Source organism: Gavia stellata, chromosome Z (genome assembly GCF_030936135.1).
Source record: "Gavia stellata isolate bGavSte3 chromosome Z, bGavSte3.hap2, whole genome shotgun sequence".
In the NCBI taxonomy this organism is placed as follows: domain Eukaryota; kingdom Metazoa; phylum Chordata; class Aves; order Gaviiformes; family Gaviidae; genus Gavia; species Gavia stellata.
Window position 1 is genome coordinate 31539286 of NC_082637.1, and position 18034 is coordinate 31557319.

The window sequence follows — 18034 nt, forward strand, 5'->3', positions numbered from 1 at the left end:
CCCACCCTTTAGGAAACACCTCTGATTGGGTCAGAGCCACAACACCCTTCTCTGATTGGTTCTATTCTTCACATGGTGGGTGGGGTCGGTTCTGGCCCTTCTCCAGCTGACTGGAGCAAGCTGTGACCGGCTCAGGGCAGTCCCAGACTTCTTCCTGCACAGCGCGGCCTCCAGCGCCCCAGGGCACTGTGAGCCACCACCTCCCGGCTGGAGGAAGCTCGCCGGGTCCTGGTGGCTGTGTGGCCATGGCAGGCACGCTCCTCCCAGGAATAACTGGGCCCACACAGCTCCTGGAGAACGGCTGCGAGGGCTCGTTCCTCCTCGCGGCATCACCTGGCAGGTGGGACACACAGAGCCTAATGGAGGGCTGCGGAGACGGTACAGGGAAGCCAGCAAGGGCTGTGGGCAGAGCAACAGCCCCGGAGCTTGAGCAACCTGCCGTGAGTGGGGAAAAGGCTCACCAGATCCACTGATATATTATGCTACCACAGCTGGTACACAAAAACATTAAGTCTCTAGTTTTTCTTCCTTTGACATTCAAATAGCCTGAAAGTAGGAGTGCTTCACAAACAGCTTATGTTGACCATGGTATCTGAGACTGGGCAATGCCTTATTGAAAGTTCCCACTGCGGAATAACCACTCAGCTGATCCTGCAGATATTTTTCACATTTGGTTCACATCCTCCCTTCTCAGTGGTTGCCTACAACCCTGGAGAAGACCAGAAGCCCTACCTGGACAAGTATCTGAGGTCTGCTGTCTAGCCATGCCCTGATCTTTTTTATATGGGGTACCTGTAGATCTTTCAAAACACTGTTTTCACAGAAGGTGTTCTGCTGCTGCTTCAAGCGACCTGTAAGGCAGCAGTAAAGCCTTCCCTAAATGCTGATAATTTTCCTTGAGCATCATTGTTCCCAGAGACAATATCACACCTAATGCTTATTTTCACAGCAGATCTGTATAAAAATCTTTGTAACTTGTCAAACATTTAATATAAAAAGTTTCTATGACTTGTTTTAGGCTTTGGGTTTTTTAATTTTATATGGAAGCTCTGCACTGACTTAATGGCTTTAAGGCTAGGCTGTTTTCTGTGAACAGGTTAGAGATGATGTTAAATTTTGTTTACACAGAAAATGAGTTACATCTTAGATGTGGCATGAATGAGGATCCCTGCATGGAAGAATAGTGATAACATGCAGTGGTAGAAGTTTGAGGTATCTGAGATGGGAAAGACATTTCTGGCACGTGAAACAAACAGTGCGTTGGGTAGAGGATGGGGCAGATGTCCGGCCTCAAGACACATTTGTACTGCAGCAGCTACCCTGACATTCAGTGTGCTTCCGTCAAAATTCTGTTGTTTCATTTTAATTAGCCGCTGTTCCCCTGTTCCCTTCATAGATTTAAAAAAAAAAAAGAAAGAAAAAAAAGAAAAAAGGAACAAAGAAAGGAAGACAAAACTTGATATAAATCAAGTGTTGATCATTTGGGGAGGGAGGTAAGAGTTTCCTTTTAAGTCTAAAGGAGGAGGAGAGTAACACAAGAGGACACCAGAATCTGCCATTTACCTAGAGATTTCTCACTAAAGCTCTCAGAGACAATCCTTTAGTTATGTAAAAAGTAACAGGAACCCAGGTATTCCTGACTCCTAGCTCTCTTGCTTAGTCCAAAAGGAAATGCCTAGTACCTGGCTTTGTTCAGTTGCCTACTAGGCAGTTTTCCCTGCCTCTTCAGAGGGGCAAAGAGTGGCTCACCACTGCAGCAATTGCTTTTGCAGCTGTAAACTTGTTAGCAGGCCTCACTGACTAAACAGGTTTGGAAATGAATCTGCTAGTTTTCAGCTGCTCTGGCACTGGAAACATCCTGAGGTAAATCCAAAAATCCTTCTTATGTGGAGCAGGTGATTGAGTTACTGGCATTTCTTCCCTTTTGAATGGCACAGAATGAGACATTGGTGTGGTATCTACTGGTGTAAGCAGTCAGTGTCAGAGAAACGCTTAAATCTGTATGCGGGGTAACATATACTATTTATTGTTCTCAGTGTTACGTCTCTGCAGAGCTTCAGCTCTGCAGCTTTGGAGACCTGCTGTCAGGCAAGGAGGAGGTAAAGGGAGCCACAGGGTCACAAGCGTGTGCTCCCAAGGAAGCTCTAGCAGCTTCTAATGAGCATGATCAGCTGCTCTTGACTCAGCGTGCCTGCAGCCTTTGCTGCGACGACCTGTTAATTAGGCAGGGCTAAGCACCCTTTTAGCTGGTGCTCAGGAGAGGCCCCTGTAAGAGGCAGGCCTAGACCACAGGTCCCAGAGTACAGCCAACAGTTACAGCAGTTTGTAAAGAAGGGGTCCTCAGTTGAATTTGTACCCCTGGAACAGCCTCAGACATGATACTGACATGCCACAGAGTACTTTCCCACCAGGTGTTGGAGTAGTTGTCACTGCTAGGTTAGAGCTCTGGATGGTGGGTGCAGCCCTCCAAGGCTGCAGGGAGTGCCTGCGGTCTCTCTCTGACCCCAGGTGAGATGGTTCTCTTCCTGCAGGAGGTATGCTGCCTTGGGGGATCTGTGCTGCCAAGAGGAGGAGTTACAGGAGGAAGTGAGCAGGCTGTGCAGCATCCGGGAAGAGGAAAGGGAGATAGACGGGATCTTCTCTGAGACTCAACAGCTTGAAGAGCCACCACCCCCAGAGAAGCTGGCAGTGTCCACCCCTAATATGAAGGTAAGTGCAGCCTCTGGAGAATGGAAAGGATGGAAGCTGGCGACTTCTGGCACGAAGAGGAAGGCTCCTACCTCACCTAAGTTTGTACCCTTACAGCTACAAACAAACAACTACAAAATAGGTTCACCGCCCTCAAAGTTGAAGAGGAGCCTCATGTGCCTTCAAGCAAAGGATCTGGTCCACCTGACCCTAAACCATGCAATACTACCAGGAAGAAACAGTGGTTAACTGTAATGGGTGACCCCTTGCTACAGGGGACAGAGGCACCCATCTGTTGACCTGACCTATCAACTAGAGAGGTTTGCTGCCTGCCGGGGGCCTGGATCCAGGATATTGTGTAGGGACAGCTGAAGCTTGTCTGACTCTCTGACTACCACCCCCCGCTGATCTTCCATGGGGGCACAAATGATACTGCTAGGGGAAACTTTGACAGTATCAAAAGTGACTGCAGAGCTTTGGGGGCGGTAGTCAAGGGCCTGGGGGCGCAGACGGTGTTCTCAGTCATGCTGGTGAAAGGAAAAGATGTGAGGAAGAAGGCAGTAATGGTACATGTCAATAGTTGGCTGCGGAACTGGTGTTGGTGACAGGGTTTGGTGTTCTATGAGCATGGGACCCTGTTTGCAGACCAGTCTCTGCTTGAGATAGATCAGTAAGCAGGGCAAAGCTATTTTTGCCAATAAGGTGGCTGACCTCATAAGGAAGGCTTTAAAATCAACAAAATGGAGCTTAAGTGGGGTCACTTCCAGGATTTGCATATAAGCAAGGAAGTGCCTACAAGGCACAATTACGGAGAAATGCCCAAAACCCTGTCTAGGACGTGAATGTACTGGGGTGCCTCTTTAAAGTGCGTACTAATGCGTGCAGTGTGGGAAACAAACACAATGAGTTAGAGATTTGTGGGCAGTTGCAGGGCTATAATCTTCCTGGGATCACAGGGACATGGTGGGATAGTTCCCTCCCATGACTGGAGTGTTGCAACGAAGGGATATAGGCTCTTTAGGAAGGATGGGAAGCAAAGATGATGAGGGGGTGTTGCCTTTTATGTGAGAGAGCAGCTGGCGTGCATGGAGCTCTGCCTGGGGATAGATGAGGAGCCAACTGAGAGCTTATGGGTAAGGATTAAAGAGAGTAAAGGTAAAGGTGATACTATAGTGGGTGTCAGCTATACACCACTAGGTGACTAGGAAGAGTAAGTGGATGAGGCCTTCTACAGACAGATGGGAGCAGCCTCACATTTGCAGGCCCTGGTCCTCACGGGTGACTTCCACCAGCCCGATATCTGCTGGAGGGACAACACAGCAGTACATAAGCAATCCTGGAGGTTGCTGGAGTGCCTTGACAATAACTTCCTCCTCCAAGTGACAGAGAAGCCAACAAGGAGAGGTGCTCTGCTGAACCTCTTACCCACCAACATCTTGTTGGGAATGTGAAGATCAAAGGCAGCTTTGGCTGCAGTGACCATGAGGTGGTGGAGTTCAGGATCCTGAGGGGAGGGAGGAGGGTAAAAAGCAACCTCACAACCCTGGACTTCAGGAGAGCAGACTTTGGCCTCTTCAAAGATTTTCTTGGAAGAGTCCCGTGGGATAAGGTCCTGGAGGGAGGAGGTGTCCAAGAAAGCTGGTTAATATTTGAGTACCACCTCCTCCAAGCTCAAGAGTCATCCATCCCAATGAACAGGAAGTCAGGCAAAAATACCAGGAGGCCGTCATGGGTGAACAAGGAGCTCCTGACCAAACTCAAGCACAGAAAGGAAGCATGCAGAGGGTGGAAGCAAGGACAGGTAACTTGGGAGGAATATAGAGATGTTCTGGGAGCCTGCAGGGATGAAGTTAGGAAAGCTAAAACTCAATGGAATTGAATTTGTCTGGTCATATGAAAGAGAACACAAGGGCTTCTGTAAGTATATAGGTGACAAAAGGAAGACTAGGAAAAACATGGGCTCAGTGCTGAATGAGATAGGGGACCTGGTTACATAGGACATGGAAAAGGCTGAGGTCCTGAATGCCTTCTTTGCCTCAGTCTTTACTAGCAAGACCATCCTTCAGGAATCCCAGAGGCCAGGGGAAAAATGTGGAGCAAGGAAGATGTACCCTTGGTGTAAGAGGATCAGGCCAGGGAATACTTAAGCAACCTGGACATACATAAGTCCATGAGCCCTGATGGGATGCACCCACGACTGCTGAGGTAGCTGGCAGATGTCATTGTGAGGCCATTCTCAATAATCTTTGGTAGATCATAGGGATTGGGAGAAGTGCCCAAAGACTGGAGGAAAGCAAATGTTACTCCTGTCTTAAAAAAGGGCAAAAAGAAGGACTCAGGGAGCTAAAGGCTGGTCAGCCTAACCTTGATCCCTGGGAAGGTGATGGAGCAGCTGGTCCGGGAAACAATTTCCAGGCACATGAATGATGAGAAAATCATCAGGAGTAGTCACCATGGCTTCACCAAAAGGAAGTCATGCTTGACCACCTTGATAAACTTCTACAATGTAATGACTGTCCTGGGAGGTGAGGGGAGAGCAGTGGATATTGTCTACCTGGACTTCAGAAAAGACGTTTAACACTGTCTGCCATAAGATACTCACAGAGAGGGTGTTGATGTATAGTGCGGATAGGTGGATTGAAAACTGGCTGAATGGCTGCTGTCAGAGGGTGGTTATTAGTAGACCAAAATCTAGTTGGAGGCCAGTAACTAGTGGTGTATCCCAGGGGTCAGTAGTGGGTTCACTCCTGTTTAACATCCTCATTAATGATCTGGATGATGGGGCAGAGTGTGCCCTCAGCAAGTTTGCTGATGACACACAACTGGGAGGAGTGGCTGATGCACCAGAGGTCGTGCTGCCCTCCAGAGGGACCTCCACAGGCAGGAGAAATGGGCTGACAGAAGCCTCATGAAGTTCATCAAGGAGTGAAGGGCAAAGTCCTGCACCTGAGGGGGGAACAACTCCACGCACCAATACATGCCGATGTTCATGTTCAACCCCAAGTTGAACAGGAGGCAGCAATGTGCCCTTGTGGCAAAGGTGGTGAATGGTATCCTGCACTGTGATAGGACGAGTGCTGCCAGCAGGTCAAGGGAGGTGATCCTTGCCATCCCCTCAGCACTGGTGAGACCACACCCGGAGTGCTGTGTCCAGTTCTGGGCTCCCCAGTACAAGAGAGACATGGACACACTGGAGAGAGTCCAGCAAAGGGCCAGTAAGATGTTGAAGGGACTGGAGCATCTTTCCTATGAGGAAAGGCTGAGAGAGCTGGTACAGTTCAGCGTAGGGAAGAGAAGGCACAGGGAGGACCTCATCCAGATATATAAATACCCGGAGGGAAGGTGCAACGAAGACAGAGCCAGGCTCTTTTCAGTGACAGGACCAGAGGCAATGGGCACAGACTGAAACACAGGAGGTGCCCTCTGAACATCAGGAAACACTTTTTTCTGTGAGGATGACTGAGCCCTGGCACAAGTTGTCCAGAGACGTTGTGGAGTCTCCCACAGTGGAGATATGAAAAGTCATCTGGACATGGTCCTGGTCAACCAGCTCTACGTGGCCGGCCCTGCTTGAGCAGGAGGTTGAACCAGATGACCTCCAGAGGTCCCATCCGACCTCAGTCATTCTGTGATTCTGTGTGATTCATAGGGCCAATCAGTTACATATCTTGATAAAAGTAATGACAAATAACTTCCATTTCCTTTTCAACCTTAGGCCTCACACGGTGATAAATTGCCTAATGCTTCTGCTGAAAAGGTCTCTAGAGTGCTGAAGTACCAGTAGTGACCAGGGTAAAGCTTTTTAACCAAATTCAAGTGCTATATGAGGGAGCAGAATTAGGCCAGTGAGTAATACTTACCAGATGATTTTGCCATTGCTTTCAACAGGGCTAGTATTTTAGATACGCATCTCTGAGAGCTTGTTCTGTGATTTACTTCTGCTATCAGACCTAGATCAGATTGTTCAAAACATGGGCAGTTCCGACATTTAGTATCCTGTGCACAAACTCTAAGAGGTGGAATCCCTGACTTTTCTAACTTTTTTTTTCCTTGCGATCATGCAAAACCTTTTGTGCAAATGTGTATCTTAATCCTTCTGCTCTTCCCAGAGTAGGGTGAGGTACGCGCTTATCATACTGTTTCTGTTGTATTGTCCTCTGATTTTAGAGTTAAGTATGTAGTTAAAATATGTACTATCTCACCACTGGGAAGTTACGCACTATACTTTTATCAGTTGCAGAACTCCATCACACAGCAGTAAGCATGTCCCTGCAGAGCAATGACAGCAAAAGCAACAGGTGCTATTTACCGTGAGTTCACTTACCACAAGATGTCACCAGTGTCAAACATAAGAAAGTACAAAAAAAACTTCACAGGCTAATTATTCAGGAACTATACTTGCAAAGCTGATTTGCAAAATACACATCCTGTCAAAATCATCACTGTTGTAAAAATTGGGCCTGTTAAAGCAAAATTTTTTGTAATACATACAAGTGACTGGTGGTACCCCAATGTATAGTTTTTCTAAAATCTCATCTACCACTGTTCCCTCTTTACTAGGCCAAAATTATTATAAATGTGGTGTTTGTTATTTGTGCCTCCTGCTGTGTATGTGCACATTGTGTCAGTGATACTGTTGCTGTGAATAACACTAGAATGACTAGAAAAACACTAGAAATGGAAGTTCAAGAGCTTCAGGCACATGAGAGGTCTTTGAAGCTAAGAGGGGAAAGAGATTCCCATCTGCCTCCAACTTTAAGTAGAAACATTCTCTTAACTGCATGTTGTGTCTTTGAAAATTTACCTTGACAATGCTGTGAAGTGAAACAAGATTTTTTTTTTTTTTTCTAGAATTAATTTTGAAAGGGCAAAGCATATTCCTAGAACAATTTTTAGGGATGAGGTGTGAAACATTTTTCAGTGGTGTGTTTTGGCACATCCCATTAAGGTAACCGTTGACTATTCACAGTACTCATCCAAAACAAACTAAATGCCATCCTCCTGAGGTGTTTGCTGGTAAATACTGTATGCAGTATCACTCGAATTTATTTGGAAAACACAGTGTTGTAAGGCAGTGGAAAACTTGTCGTAGCTCTGAGGTGCTCAGCACGGTCACTATGTCTCAAGTCCCGCATCTTTATAGGGAGGCATCAGCAACCAAATACGACCTCTCAAATTGGCAGTCTCAGTCTTTTTGCAAACCAGCAAGGCAAGGCATACAAGTATCATGAACAGGGAGAGCTGCAGAGGTGCCTCTTTTCTTTGACATTTGTCTGTCCCATGACCTGATTTGAGTCTTCTTTAAAATATCTTTTCCAGATGCCCCAGTTACTGTTAAATCGCACAGAGTGCAGTCAGGCTGTTTGCTGCTTCCCTGTGGCAGCTCAATGAAAGTCTAGTTCTCTTGCCCTTTCCTTATGTCCTAATTACTGCAGTATCATTCTTTCCATAGGATCTGGCATTAGATCTGTTTCCTCCCTTGTCATCTACTAAGGAGCTATTCAGACATCAGTTTTACTGACTGCAGTTGTCACAGAATGCCATAATATACCATGAATATTGGAAGTACTGGAACTAATTGCATTTGGATGAATAGTGGAGTGAAAGTATGAGCAACATGAAAGCCCACCTGTAACTTCTAAGCGTAAGTGTTCAGCTCGGCACTGCCTAACTAGGCAGTAATGACAAAATACCTGGGTAGTGTAAAGTGGACGTACAATGGAGCAGTATGTGTTCTATTGTAGTCAGACTGTCTTAGCCTCACTTTTCCATCTACTTCATCTTCTTGTTGTACATTTGATACCACAGAGAACAAGCCTCTCACCAGTGCTGCCAGTTTCATGACGAAGCAGTAATAAACGCATTTTGGAGAATGTAAAGCGACAGTGTAAAGAGAGCTTTTGCCAACATCAGTGGCAGACACAGGGAAGAATGCAAAACTTGCAAAGCTCTCAGATCCAATCTCCACAATCTATTATCTAAAGCAATTCTTGGCATTAGCGTGAGCAGTCACCAATGTCTCTCTATGTCTTTTTTTCTTACCTTTTTACAAACTCATCTTCTTAAAACAAACTGCGTGCTGCTCGGATGAATACACATAGGCAGAAATATTCTCCCTTTTCTGCAGAAAAAACTGTTAAGTAAATCTATAGTATTAACACAAGAGAGGTCTTTCCCTTTTTATTTGCGTTACACTGGTTTCTGAATTTATTCTGTCAACAGGATATACTAATGTATTGAATAGCAATATTCAAAATTCTGTGTTGCTTGTTTAGGATGAAGCTAAATGTAAGAATTCAGAGACTTGTTCCAACATTGCTATTCACATGGTGGAGCTGCCAAATGGAGATTTGATAAGGTAAACATCTTCTCAATAGCATATACTCACCAGAAAGGAGGGACATCAGTCTCATTCTGTGCCCAGTCTTTCTCCTATCCTAGCTGACCTCAGAAAGTAAAATGTTAATGCATTATCATCTGCAGTGAGACAGAGCACAGGGGAAAGGACAGTGGAAGGAAATAACTGAAATATGAGGCCAAGGTACCAAGAAACTGAACAACTGGATGCAACTTGAACATACACTTGTGAAAAAAGACAAAGAAAATCCCATCCACACACTGTACAACAAACCTCAAAAGAAAGAAGGACTTGCAGATACTGTGCCATTTCTTATCAGCTTTGATTGAAAGAAAGCCCCCAGCCATTATTTGTTGAAAGAGCAGGTTCTGCAGTGATATCTCTGATCTTCCCAAAGGAAGAAGCAAAATGGCAGAGGACTGTGAAATCCAGCTACTCAAAAGTTGAGTTTCCATTAAGACTCTTCTTGAAAGGCACTTGAACATTGCAGCTGAAACGGAGGTTCAGCCATACACATTTCTGCCACCAAGAGGGGATGTCCCTGCCCCCCTCAAATGAGTGACATGCTGAGTTACAGACAATTGTCATCGTATGGCTATGTTGGTCCTCAAATGTAATGGTTATGACTTGAGGTATTTGTCCTAATTTTAGAGCTACATGAACCAAAAGGCCAAAAGCCAGAGAAGCTTCACTGAAGCAGGAAGTGCAAATTTCGTATCTGAAAAAAGCTGGGAGCCCACAGTACCAGCAATCTTCATATCTAACTGAAGGTCCTGCAGTACGTGACTGGCAAGAAGAGGTAATACAGATGCCTGATTTCGTAGAAAGATATGGGGCAAAGCCTTGCATGAGCCAAGAGCCAGGGACCAGGGCTCTTGGCTATGGAGGATTTTTGAGTTTTTAAAACTTTCATCCCATATGCCCTTATGCCATGTCTCCAGCATGGGGTCATCTGCGCCTTGCACAAGGGCTGGAGGCTAATCTTTCCTGTCCTGAGCCTGGAGTTCCTATTTGGAATTGAGTTCACTGGGGACTGGGCTGAAGTGGATGCAGGGATGGCAAATCCACCTACACTGCGATCACTGTCACAGACTGGGTCTTCACTAGGAAGAGGGTTTTTGGCAGTCCTGTGGACTAGTCAGAGCTCAGTGGCTGTCTGATTTCTTATGGGATCGCTGCATGCTACAGTCCTATTGCTTTTCCTTATTGTTGCCATGTGCGTGTTCTTCTAAGGTTGGCATTTTATTCTGTTTTTCCATTATTGCAGAAAGCATTGCATCTTGCAGAACCATACAAAGACCCAAGTCTGCTGCAGTAACTCTTCATGATCAGCCTGTCGGGACAGGCCCAGAGGTGGGGGCCTCTTCATTCAGCTCACTTTGCATGTCATGGGATTGCACCAGAGGCCCCTTGGTGGCCTCCTGGAAGGGGTCTGTAGTCCTCAGGTGTGTTCTAGCATGTTTGTGTCCCTCCACCTATTCGTGGCCCTCTGCTCTCTTGATGTCCCCCCACCCCAGCCATGTAAGGCTCGTTATGATGCCTGGTAATGTTCAGAGGCCTGAATCTGTCTTCTACTTTTCTTTAATTACTTTCCATTCACATTTGAACTTTACTTAATCATTTCATTCACTATTATTAAAGAATGTTTTATCCATTTTATTACTGTGCTTTATATTTACATGAAAAAACCCCATACATGTATAGAGGTGTATATATACAAAATAGTGTCTGTAAGCATAAATAAAATATATACTTATACTATTTTGTACACTCCATTATATACATACATTTCTATGTATGTGTATATGTATGTCTTGGGTGCTCGTGTGTCTCGCTAAGGATGCAGGTGCACAGCAGCCCCTTGGTATGGAGTCATGGCTACTTTAGAAAGACCAAAGGCCCAGGCTTTACTGCAGAGCATGATGTTATACGGCATGGAATAGGCCTTTGGTCGATTTGGGTTGTCTGTCCTGCATGTATTCCCTTCCAACCCCTTGCCTATTCACTCGGGGACACACAGAGAGAAACAAAGACTCGATGCTCTGCATTAACCAGGGGCTACCCAAACATGGTGGAGGCTCAGAGGCCAAGGCCTCACACTGTTGGGTATGGTTGGGACCGGCCATGTCTGGCACCGGGCAGCCACGGCCTCTCCTCACAGAGGCTCCCTCGGCAGTCCCCCCGCTGCCAACACCTGGACACAGACACCCAATACACCAATGCACTGGGCCAGGGTGTCTGGAGCGGCACAGGTGCCTGGGCAATGACAGGCAGCAGACTAGGTGGAGGGACTGTGGCCGGTGGAGGAGCCGTGGCAGGGACATCTGCCGAGAGGCTTTCCAAGGCCTGTCTCCTGGTCAGGGCCTCTGCATTGGCGGCTCCCCCCTCTCTTTGCTCGCATGGTATGGAGACAGTGCAGTGATCCGTCTTTATCCTCTTACAGGTGCTCACTCTCATCACGACCCGGCAAGGCCCTGCAAGCTGGCTCGCCCCAGAAGGAGCCATTGCCGTGTCCTGGGTGCTCGTGCGTCTTGTTGAGGATGGAGGCACGCAGCAGCCCCTTGGCACGTGGTGGGGCCACTTTGGTGGCTGAAAATCCCCTTGACGATGCGGAGCCAGAGGGGCCGAGTGGGCCAAAGCCCCATGCAGCCCCAGCCCCTGTCACCCAGAGCCAGCGCCCCCTCCTTGCCCACAGAGAGAAACAGAGGAAGCCTCGGTGCTCTGCAAGCACTGTTCAGCACCGGCTAGAACGCTGGTGTGTTTTCAACACTGTCTAGTCACAAACGCAAAGCACCGCGCCAAGTGGGCAGCGGGGTCTCTCTCCACCCCCCCACTCCCCTCTAGCTGTGTCTGTGATGTCACAGCCATGACCTCACACCGTGCAGGCCAGGCCTCTGTGAGGTCGGGCACTGTGGGCCATAAGGTGTGAGCCTGGAAGGAGCTCGCAGTGTGCTGGTGGCTGTGTGCCTGTGGCAGGTGTTCTTCTCCCGGCTAGCTCCAGGAGATCTGCCCGGACAGGCAACACTCCTGTGGCTGAAGGAGGAGAGGATAATTTCTCACCAGCATGAGGAGGAGAAGGACTCCTTCAAGAGCACGAGGGGCTGCCCTTCCAAGGAAAGGAGCTGGCAGCAGCCCAGCAAGATCTCAGAGGGCCCAGGGCGACAGACGGCAAGGGCCTGCACGCCGCAGTGCTGCAGAAAATGAGCGTAAGTTCAGTGCTGCCTTTCACACCATGTTTGCACCAAGCCTGCCTGGCTCGGCTGGGACCCACGGCCGTACAGAACCACCATCATCCTGCCCCGAGGGAGGCCTGGGGCCACCTCGCCTACGTAGCCATGTGGAGCTGGCGACCATGTCCATGTCTTTGTGGCATACTGTAGTAACTGCGGGGTACCCCAGGACTCGTGCCACCCTCCTCCCCCAGACATGCTGTCGGTGCCCTGCCTGCGAGGGGATCCTGCCCGGCCCTCCACCCCCCGCTCCCAGGGTGCGCCCAGCTGCCCCCCTCTACAGGGCATAACCACCGCCCTGCCCCTGCCGCTGCCCCAGGGAGGGAGGAGCAGCCCCTACCTCCCTGCAGGGAGCTGACATGCACCGGACCGGTTGTATTGGGTTTGCGTGGCAACGGTTTGGTAGCGGGTGGGGGGCTGGAAGCCCACGCTGGAGCAGGCTCCTGGCAGGACCTGTGGACCCATGGAGAGAGGAGCCCACGCTGGAGCAGGTTTGCTGGCAGGACTTGTGACCCCGCGGAGGACCCACGCTGGAGCAGTCTGTTCCTGAAGGACTGCACCCCATGGAAGGGACCCATGCTGGAGCAGTTTGTGAAGAACTGTAGCCCATGGGAAGGACCCACATTGGAGAAGTTCATGGAGAACTCTCTCCCGTGGGAGGGACCCCATGCTGGAGCAGGGGAAGAGTGTGAGGAGGAAGGAGCAGCAGGAACAACGTGTGATGAACTGACCGCAACCCCTATTCCCCGTCCCCCTGCGCTGCTCGGGGGGAAGAGGTAGAGAAAATCAGGAGTGAAGTTGAGCCCAGGAAGAAGGCAGGGGTGGGGGGAAGGTGTTTTTAAGATTTGGTTTTATTTCTCATTATCCTACTCTGATTTTGATTGGTGAAAAATTAAACTAATTTCCCCAAGTCAAGTCTGTTTTGCCCACGATGGTAATTGGTGAGTGATCTCCCTCTATCCTTGTCTCGAACTACGAGCCTTTCGTCATATTTTCTCTCTCCTGTCCAGCTGAGGAAGGGGAGTGAGCGAGCGGCTGTGTGGTGTTTAGTTGCCGGCTGGGACTAAACCACGACACCGGTGTCCTCACGAAGCCTCCTCAGGCTTTTCTCCGGTTTCTTTGCCCAGGGTTGGTCTTCAGTCTGGCGGTAGTTGTGGGCTCCCTCCAGAGACTCCTCAGCACAGGCATCTCCACCCTGTGAGTACAACACTGGTACAGTGTGGACACGGCAACAAGAGGTGCCAGTGGGTCAGGGTGAGCACGGGGAGGCTGGTGGTGCTCCCCAGCAGGAGACCCTGGCTCCTCCAAAATTGCTGCTCCTCAGCTTGGGAGAGACAATCCCCCTATGCAGGGCTCTGCCCTTGAGTGCTGCTAAGCCCAGGACTCCCTCTTTTTCAGGAAAGAAGTCATCACCTTGAAAATGAAGAGGCTCTTCACGATCCTGATCTTGATGACCCTAGGGGCTCTTGGTCAGTATTCGCCTCCTACCAGCGGAGGCACAGAGGCACGGAGTGCGAGCTTCAGTGTGAGGGAGTGGAGCTGGTCGGGCCCTTCCAACCTCCCACGTCTGCAACTCAGGGAGCTATCAAAATGCTCACTACGCGCAGAGAGGGGAGGGGAAATGGGGCGTAGCTGTGGGGCGCCAAGCGTGCCCGGAAACCAGGGCTGTGCAGAGCCCCGAGGCCCAGGGAGAGGGTCCCTGCTCGGAGCCACAAACTCTCTCTGCACCCTTTCCCCAAGTCCTCAGCCAGCCTCTTGCCACCATGGTGTGGGAGGAGACGGTGTGACTACAGGAATCGTTAGAAACCCTAGTAAAATAACTCCCTCTCGGTGATGTGACTTACAGCTGGTGCCTGCTGCGGGACCTTGATGCTGATGTGGACGCTGTGGACAAAGGATGTACCACAGGTGAGTGACTGCAGTTGTGGGACAGGAAAGTCCCGCAGAGGAGCAGTGTTGGCGGTGGGTGGGTAAGTCACCCTGTCACCAGTTCCAGGCAATGACCCAGGAAATCAGCAGCAACTTCTGCCTTCCTTTCCTAGAGCCACCGGCTCGGGAAAGCCCCGGCAGCTCTGGGACTCAAACGGAGAGCCTTTCTCTTTCAGGTGCTGCTGGGGCAGCCTGCAGCCGACCTGAGGTCCCTGCGGTAAGAGCCCTCTCCTTTCTCCTGACGTGCAGCACATTTGGTGGGGTAGCGGTAGATGAGACCGTGCTATTTGCACTCACTGGCACAGCACAAAGGGCTCGTGCCTTTCGCTCCTTCCTGGGCCTTTTGGGAAACCTGGAGGGGAAGGGAAGTACTCACAAACTGGGGAAAGAAAAGGGGGCTCAAGCACCTCTGTCTCTGCTCCTCCCGAGCTTGGAGGCTCCGGGAGGGGCTGGGCAGCTCTCTGACAAGATCTGCTTTCCCGGTGTCTCCAGGAACACGCTCGCTCTGTGGGGGGAACAATCGCAACAGATGCAACAGCTGAGGGATGAGGTGGCACGCCTGGCTGCAGAGATCGGCACTATGAAGAAGGTGATCCTGCACTTTGGGAAAGGGGGCTGGGACGAGCAGGGCCCAGCACAAGGCGCTTCCTGGGCCAGTTGGTGGGCTTTTCCTGCTCGGTCATCACACTCGTCCCTTGCCAGGGGCTGCTGGTTGAGCTTCTCCGCTGTAAAGCCCCTTCTCCTGGCCAGGTCTGATGTGGTCATTTCCGTTGTTCCTTTGTGCCTTTCCCAGGAAGTTCAGCAAATGAGAGAGGCAGTGTCTGCAACCACACAGATGTCTGATTGGGCTCTGAAAAGTGCAGGTACGGACAGACCTCGGACCCAGGCAGTCAGCTCTTGTCGTGCTGGGCTCGTGCTTGGTGTTCCCGAAAGCAGGCTGTGCTGCAGACTCTGCTCTCCGAGGCAGAGGCAGCTGGGACCAAATCACGGGGCCCAAGAGCGTGACTCTGGCAGAGCAGCTCCCTTGGGCTCACGCCAGTCCTGCCTTCGGGATCCTGGCTGGTGCCCCTCGCATGCCCCTGGCAGCATTTTTGCCCTCTCCCACTCCATGGAGCTTTCCTGGGGAATGAAGGCGTATGGCTGGGTCATCCTCTGCTATCCACGCAGTGGGGCCTTTCCTGGGGGGGCTTGCTGTCTCCCAGCACCCACAGACCTTCTCCTTGTGCAGCTCAGAGAGAAATGCCATCAAGAGTCATGGGGATCCCCTTCTCTTCCTGGGGCACCTCTCAGCATGCAGTGCAGTGTGCAGGGCTGGCAGGCAGCCTTACAAGTCACCTGCAGCCACAAGGTCCACTTAGACTGGGGCCTCTTGCAGTCAGCTGCTCTCTTCTCCCTGCAGGGGCTGCCATCGACCTGCACAGATCATCCAGCAGCTCTGCATGGCTCTGCAGGGTGTTTTGGTTCCTGTGTGCTCCACACGTTCTGGATACCTTTGTGCAGGTACAGCAGCAGAAGCCGTCAGTGCTGCTTCTCTTGCCTCTTACAAGGTTGGGGCAAGCCCTGGGGCTTCTCCCCTCAGGCCAGAGGTGTTGCTCAAGGCCATGGCACTGCTCACTGACACCTGAGGTCACACACAGGGCTTGGCTCCCTAGAAAAGAGCAGTTGCCCTCAGAAGGGGGCTGAGCTGAGCTGAGCTTCCTGCCCACCATCCCCGGTCACTGCTGGGTGAAGGAGCTTCTCCTTGGCGACCCCATTTCCCTGCCACACCTCTGATTGTCCCTTTCCCCAGGGGGTGGTGGAGGGTGGGGGGAGGCTGCAGAGCTGCTGGCCAGAAACAGAGCTATCTTGAAAGCCCTGACTCGGGTGCAGGGTATCAGATGTTTCCCACTGGCTGGCTGTTTCCCTCTTTCCCGGGACGGGAAGACGGTGGGGTACTTCTCTCTGCTTCCCAACACGCCATTCATTTTGAACACAAGCACAGCCCACAGGCACCGTGCCGCCTGTGCTTCTGGCTGCGTGGAAGCGCAGCGGGCCCCATCATGCCCTCGCATTCATTGCTCTTGCCCTCTGCTTTCAGCCGGATGCTTCCCCGGGATATTGCTGGCCTTTCCAAGGGTCTCGGAGTGAGGTGCTAATCCGGTTGCCTGCACAAGTACGACCAACGGCCGTCACCATACAGCACACCTCCAAGATAGCCTCTCCGCTGGGGACTGTCAGTAGTGCCCCCCGAGATTTCACGGTCTCAGTAAGTCTCTGCCGGGCACTGGGGGCTGGGACCTGGCCACGGGGAAAAGCTGTAACGGGGACTTGCTGCTCTCTGCGCATCTGCAGAGATTGGTGTGCTCCCAAGCACAGCCGTTCCCTGAGGTGGAATTTCAAGGGACACACGGGGTGTCGTCAGCCCTCCTTAGACTTGCTCAGTGCATTTTGGCCCAGCACCTCCGGGCCCCTGAGCAGCACACAAGGAGGAGACTCAGCCCAAACTCATCCTGTGCCGGACCACGTTGGAGCCGCAGGAGTGGGGTGCAGATCAGGGGCAGGATCTGGCATGAGTGTTTCCTCGTGGTCGGGTTGAGCCTGACCTGCTTCCCTGTGCTTTATCTCCAAGGGACTGGATGAGGAAGGCGAGGATGAAACTCTGCTGGGGACATTCACCTACGCCGTGCACAAAGAGCCCACCCAGACCTTCCCTCTGCAGGTACAGCAAGTGCGTGCGGGCAAGAGGCCAGGGCAGAAACACCGCTTGGCCAGCAAGTCACTTGCAGAAGGAGTGTGCATGGTCCCTGCAGGGGCAGGGTCCCCACCCTGGCTGAGAAAAACAGTGGTGGGATCGGGAGGGACAGTGGCATCCGGCAGGGCGGCAAAAGCAGGACGAAGGCCGCATTGGCCCCCACAGCCGACTGGGTCCCTGGAGCTGCCTGGCTGCACCCGCTGGGCAGGCGGTGGCAGGGAGGATGCCCAGCACCTTGCCCCAGCAGCAGGAATTTCCCCAGGGCCCCGCTTCCTCGGCACCAGCGAGCCTCAGGTTTCCACAGCTGCCCGCCACGCTCTCTAAGGCCAGGCATTTTCTCTGCAGGGGCACAGGGGTCCATTGCTGCCTGGGTGGGAGAAGGGAAGGAGGGAGAAGCTGCCTCTACGGCCGGGGCGGGACCTGGTCCCGGAGCAGGGGCCGGGCTGGCAGAGGAAGACGCACAGAACCTGCTCTCACTCGTTACACCCCAGCAGTGACGCTGCTTTTTGTCGTGGTTTCTTTGCAGAATGGGAACCCCAGAGCCTTTCGGTTTTTGAAACTTGGCATACAGAGCAACTGGGGAAAACCAGGATACACCTGCATTTATCGCGTGCAGGTGCATGGGAAGATCGTGGGATCGAGTGCCATCGGCCAGACACGTGTGGAGACCCTCCCTCACTAAGAATTAAAGAGGAAAATGGAGAAACAGACCAGAGGGATGTGGCTGTTAGTCTGGTGCAGAGCATGGTGTTTCAGAGGCCCTCTCAAAGCAGCCAACTTGTGCCTTTCGCAGGCTGAGGCCTTCCTCAGGCTTTCCGCTTTCTCTCCGCCAAGGGGATGCGTCCTAACGGAGCGAAAGGAGGCGACACTCCCGTAGCCTTTCCTTGCCTAAGGTCCTCGACGAAATCCTTTGGCACGAGGGCCGCCCCCCCATCTTGGCCCGGGAAGGAGTCATCGGAGCCTGGCAGCGTTTGGGGGTCCTGATCCACAAAGCACGGGCCCATTCCATTCAGGGGGCACCTTGGCTCTGGGGACTGACTTGTGGCCATGGCTGGGACCCTTGAGGGGTCTGAAACTCCAGCACCAAGGCTCCTGCCA

At 51.3% G+C, this 18034-nt stretch overlaps 1 protein-coding gene across 1 annotated transcript; it reads left to right on the forward strand.

The window, feature by feature from the left end:
- The first annotated feature begins 245 nt into the window (after nt 1-245).
- On the forward strand, nt 246-17618 carry LOC132320695 (sperm-associated antigen 4 protein-like). Its single transcript, XM_059833538.1, has 12 exons — nt 246-340; nt 2532-2709; nt 13370-13473; nt 13675-13745; nt 14123-14184; nt 14382-14422; nt 14698-14794; nt 14999-15068; nt 15605-15705; nt 16283-16450; nt 16814-16903; nt 17463-17618. The coding sequence occupies exons 1-12, from the start codon at nt 246-248 to the stop codon at nt 17616-17618; spliced, it is 1233 nt and encodes a 410-aa protein (XP_059689521.1).
- The last annotated feature ends 416 nt before the right edge of the window (nt 17619-18034 follow it).

Coding starts and splice junctions, on each gene's coding strand:
- LOC132320695 (XM_059833538.1), top strand. CDS start 246: ATGGCAGGCACGCTCCTCCCAGGAATAACTGGGCCCACACAGCTCCTG. Junction 13,746..14,122: donor GATGACCCTAGGGGCTCTTG/GTCAGTATTCGC, acceptor TGTGACTTACAG/CTGGTGCCTGCTGCGGGACC. Junction 16,904..17,462: donor CCCAGACCTTCCCTCTGCAG/GTACAGCAAGTG, acceptor GTTTCTTTGCAG/AATGGGAACCCCAGAGCCTT.